Consider the following 4542-nt stretch of genomic DNA (forward strand, 5'->3'; position numbering starts at 1 on the left):
CCAGAAAATCAGCACACAGATAGCCAATTGAGATGTTTTTATATTAGACACTTAACATCACATGGGTTTCTTGGGTTCTGGATCTTTCATTTTCAGCTCTGACCAGACAGCTGACTCTCCTGCGGATCTGCGTTCCCTATCCAAGTTTCTCATGCCTTGCCTGGCTGTTCTAGTGAGATGATCAAACAGGCTGGGATTTAACTTCACAGGCAACACACACTGTAGACTACTTTCCTTTGAAAGGGTCAGAGATAATTTCAAAGCAGTCTGCAAAACTAATGGGTACACACATAATTGCCAAAATGTTTTGATACAACTCGATCTAGAAAATGTTTGATGACATTCTGAAGTTGGCCCTCAAGCCTCCATGCAAGGCCAGGGCATAAGGAAAGGGCACTTCCACTGCAGACCTGAAAACAAAATGAAGGGAACTAGGGGGAAAGAGGAGAGTGTTCCTGAAGACTAAAGCAAGGTGCACCAAGCAGAGGGCAACAGACAGACAGGAAGGCTTACAGATTGAATTACTTACCTCGTCAGACACTTTAAACCTCTTCAGCAACGCCACAACCTTCTGTTTGAAGTTTTGTTGCTGCAAGTCAAAGACACTTTTACATAAGTAAAGCGTAAGTGAACTGTTTTCTCCCAGTCTGCAAGAAGCCCAGACACATCTGACACTGGTGCTCTAGCTGCTGCTTCAAATCAAACAACTCCTGGCACCACAAACCAAGTCTCTGCTGCTCTCATGTTTAAATCAGCTTTCCCAGACCTATGGTACTTTCCTGCATTACAACAAACTTGGTCCCACTCCACCCAGCATTATCAACCTTCTGGCCCTGATGGATGGCACATCACTCTTGGTTGGACACACAGCAGATAAATTCTTTTATCTGCTGGAGGACCTCCTGTACCTGTTTGACAAATTTCTGACAAACATTCAACAGTCAACTTTTTCTGATTCTTAACAAGGGTGAGCCAAGACAGCCATCTACCCACTGACCCAAAGAACAAATGTGTTTCCTACCAACAAAGGACTGGTTTTTATTTGACTTATTTCTATTTATTTGACACTGTAGAAAAGTTGTGGGGCTTGTCCTTAGCACTCGCCTATCAGAAAAATACTTTGAGTCTGATACCCTCGGATCCTGGACACAGCAGGCACCAAGTCCAAAACAACACAAGCCAAACCGCTGCACTTCTGTGCTCACTTGCCCCCGAGAGCTCGCTCTCTCTTGCAGGACCAGCCAGCTGAGATTCGCCACAAGCTGCCCAGCCCTCCTGTCTGCCACTGACCAACCCAACATGCACACTCTGAAGAAAAAAAAGATGAGAAGGGCCCAGGCACAAGTGCTGGCACAGAGCATTCGAGGTGGCATCCCTGCGTCAGGAGGAAAGGGAGGAGGAAACGGCTGGCACCAGGCCACTCTTGGGTGAGGAGAATTGCCCATTTGCTGGCTCTCCTGTATCTCACATCAGCTCTTCTTCCAAGCACAACTGCCTGCTCCCACCCTGGCTTCAGACACCTGCTCCATGCCTCCAAACCCAGCCCTTTACCTCTGAACACACATCCCGTGAGCTGCAAACCACCTTCTAGACAGGTGAAGTTTAAGCGAAATAAACCCACCAGGCCTCAAACAAGACTCTCCAAAGACTGCCCTATTTCTGTCCCCAGTGCACACGGGAGGCCAAGACATTCTCACGGCAGTGAGAGTCATCCTCCGGCTCAGGATGCCAAGCAAAACTGTCCATCATGGACCAGCACGGCAGCCTGCGGAGGGAGGACACAGCACGCAGTAGCTAAGATGACATGGCCAGAGCTGGTCACTGGCCTGAAAGGTTTGACAGTCGGCAGACAGGAGACCTGTCGGGTTTGGAGCTGGACTGACATTAACTAGCAGCACCAAACCCAGTTTTGCACCAGGTTCAGTATCCGTTTAGTGTTCAGGGCTAGAAAGACATTATTCTTATTAAGAGGAAGCTGCTCATTTAATAACCAAGTGGTATGTTTTGTCCTGGCTGGTCACTGACACCCGAAAACAACCCTAAGGACACCAAGGATATGAACTAGCATGCTGTGTTTCACAGAGAGGGTCTTTCTAGTGGCAGATTCAGGTCAAAACAGGGTTTATTTCAGACCTTATCAAAATATGGATTTAAGAAACAGTCTCACAGGAGGTACAATGATCCCTAAACTTACTCCTAAGTCCAAAAAAAGAAAACCTAGCCCAATCTGGTGGTCTTGAGTTATTGTCACAGACGTGCATAAACACTTGTGCAAGCAGAAATCTGCATTACGGTGTGGTCAAGCACACAAGAAGTGCAGCTCCGCAGGCGTACGCATGCTTGCTGGGAGAGGGTGGACAGCTGCATGCGACTTGCCAAAGCTTTCAGTATCCAGCTACTTCTTTTGCCTCAGCACCACACGCACCACCTCAGGTTTACCTGTCAAGCTCCAGCTCCCCAATGAGCTACTAAACTTCATTTTGATACCTTCCCACCAGCCTCTCCCATGCAGAGCACAAACACAAGAGCTTCCCTTCACTTCAAGCTACTTTCAGGACTCATATGAGCATAGATCCTGCACTGGCTTCATCACAGAGGTGAATTTCACACACTTACATGATTTTTGGAGCTCCTTAACCTTTCAGGCAAAGAACACTCAAGACAGCGCATACACACACCTTGGATGGCCCCAGTCCCTGAACTGGCTACTTCTGGTAGCTCTTCACATGCTGTGACCATGCCCCCAAGCTCTCTGCTGGGCCAGCATGCCTGGTACTGTCCCCACAGGCCACATGCACTGAGCATCCTGGTCAAACCCCGTCAGTGTTAGTAAAACTAATTTCCACCGACCCTGGTTATGGACGTCGTTCTTACTATCGATCTCCGCTGCTTCTTGGGCTTCCCCAGCTCGTACTCATCATCATCCAAATCCTGAACAGAAAGAGGATTCCTGTGTTACCTTTGTGATGTGGGGACGCATGAGCATTTAAAGTGCTAAAAATGTTCCCCCTATGAAGATGAACCCGTTGCTCTGTCTTCCAGGCTTTCAGCATTTGCCTTAACTGCAGTTACAATGGCAGAGGGAAAAAGGAAGTGAACCAGGTCTGCAGAGAGCCAGGAATAACAGCTTGGAGAAGCAAAATGGCCCTAGTTCTACATTCAAGGAAGAAGGACAGTCATAGCCCCACATTTCGGTGGGTTCCCCTCTCAGTACCCTCCAAGAGGTAGAAGGCAGGTGATGCCAGAGTCTGAAGGCAAGTAAGACCCAGACTCAAAACATCTCACATCTAGCCAGGGGGTTCTCCATAAGGACCTATTTTGCAGAAGGTATTAGAGGCTAAAGACTGACTCGGACCCCAGTGGCCCTTTAATTCCAGCTGGGGATCTAGTTGGGCTCTTTGAATCCAATCAGCATTACAGAAGCAATCAACTGATGCCTTGACCATTAACCAGAGAAACACACAAGGATGCTAATGTTTTAGTGTTTAAAGGGAGCTCAAGTCCAAACACATGAACAGATAAATCACAGCATGGCAGAAGAAATGGGTCACTGTGCAGGCCTTCTGCCACTGCAGCTAAACAGTTGGTGACAGTCTCACACTGTCATGGTCTAAAGAAATAGACTTTTAGTTTCAAGCACAAGCTGAGAGTGCAGTACACACTCTACTGAAGCTCTCACAGGGAGAAGCCATGCCCTAAACAGTACCTGGCCCTGTACGGCATCATCACTGGCCTCCTGCTCAGAAGAGAAGCTCTCGTACTCTTCCTCGGAATAGTTGTCTGAAAGGGAAGGAAAGAGGGGAGAGATCCTGTGAAACTCTTAAGGTGAGAGGACAGTCCCATCTCAGGAGCAGAGAAGGCCAACTAACTCACAAATCAAGACAGGAGTCACACAAGGAGATGCCTGCCAGTTTATCTTCTACCTGTGCTAGAACTAGCGAGATGGGAACTGCCTGGAGTTAAGGAACAAGGAGAGACAGCTAATAGGAAGGAAAAGACCAGCACACAGATAACCCTCCTTGAAACACCACCCCCTTTCACCCTAGAAAGCACCACCTGGTAGACAGCAGCAATTGAAGAGGTTTCTCCACAAGGGAAAACATTTTTTTCCCTAACATGGATATAACTTGCTTAAAGGAGCAAGCAAGACCTGCCAGGAGAGTCTAAATCCTCTACTGAAAGGATACTTTAGGTGAGCTGCCTGGCCTCAGGCAACAACACACAAGCACCTGCATGCGCTGCCTTCAACAGGTCACTCTTCTAGCAGTCAGCAGAAGGCTGGTACCACATAAAAAGACTGTTGCAAGTAAAAACCAACGACTTCGCCATACGGTGCACAACACCATGGATTTACACTCATCAAACCAGGCCACAGTCCGCAGCAAAACATGTTGCCGGTTTGCAGGTCTCATCTAAATTAATGAGATTTATTGGAGAATACTCAAAGGAAAAAGAAGTTGGAAGAGCAGCTTAAATGTGAATCTCCTGAATATAACACTGTTAGCCAGGTGAGAGGCTACCGGTTCTCACCACCCACACCCT

The 4542-nt window shown here is 47.7% G+C and overlaps 1 protein-coding gene across 1 annotated transcript in view; it reads right to left on the reverse strand.

Moving 5' to 3' along the window:
• Positions 1 to 4542, reverse strand: part of PACS2 (phosphofurin acidic cluster sorting protein 2) — a gene marked incomplete at its 5' end in the record, with an annotated part of 45661 nt that overhangs the window by 31499 nt on the left and 9620 nt on the right. The window contains 3 exons of the mRNA XM_010084724.1: positions 530 to 589; positions 2875 to 2931; positions 3707 to 3780. Coding sequence (XP_010083026.1) covers positions 530 to 589; positions 2875 to 2931; positions 3707 to 3780 — 191 coding nt within the window. The remainder of the gene's footprint in view (positions 1 to 529; positions 590 to 2874; positions 2932 to 3706; positions 3781 to 4542) is intronic.

This window comes from Pterocles gutturalis, unplaced genomic scaffold (genome assembly GCF_000699245.1).
Source record: "Pterocles gutturalis isolate BGI_N339 unplaced genomic scaffold, ASM69924v1 scaffold9480, whole genome shotgun sequence".
In the NCBI taxonomy this organism is placed as follows: Eukaryota; Metazoa; Chordata; class Aves; order Pterocliformes; family Pteroclidae; genus Pterocles; species Pterocles gutturalis.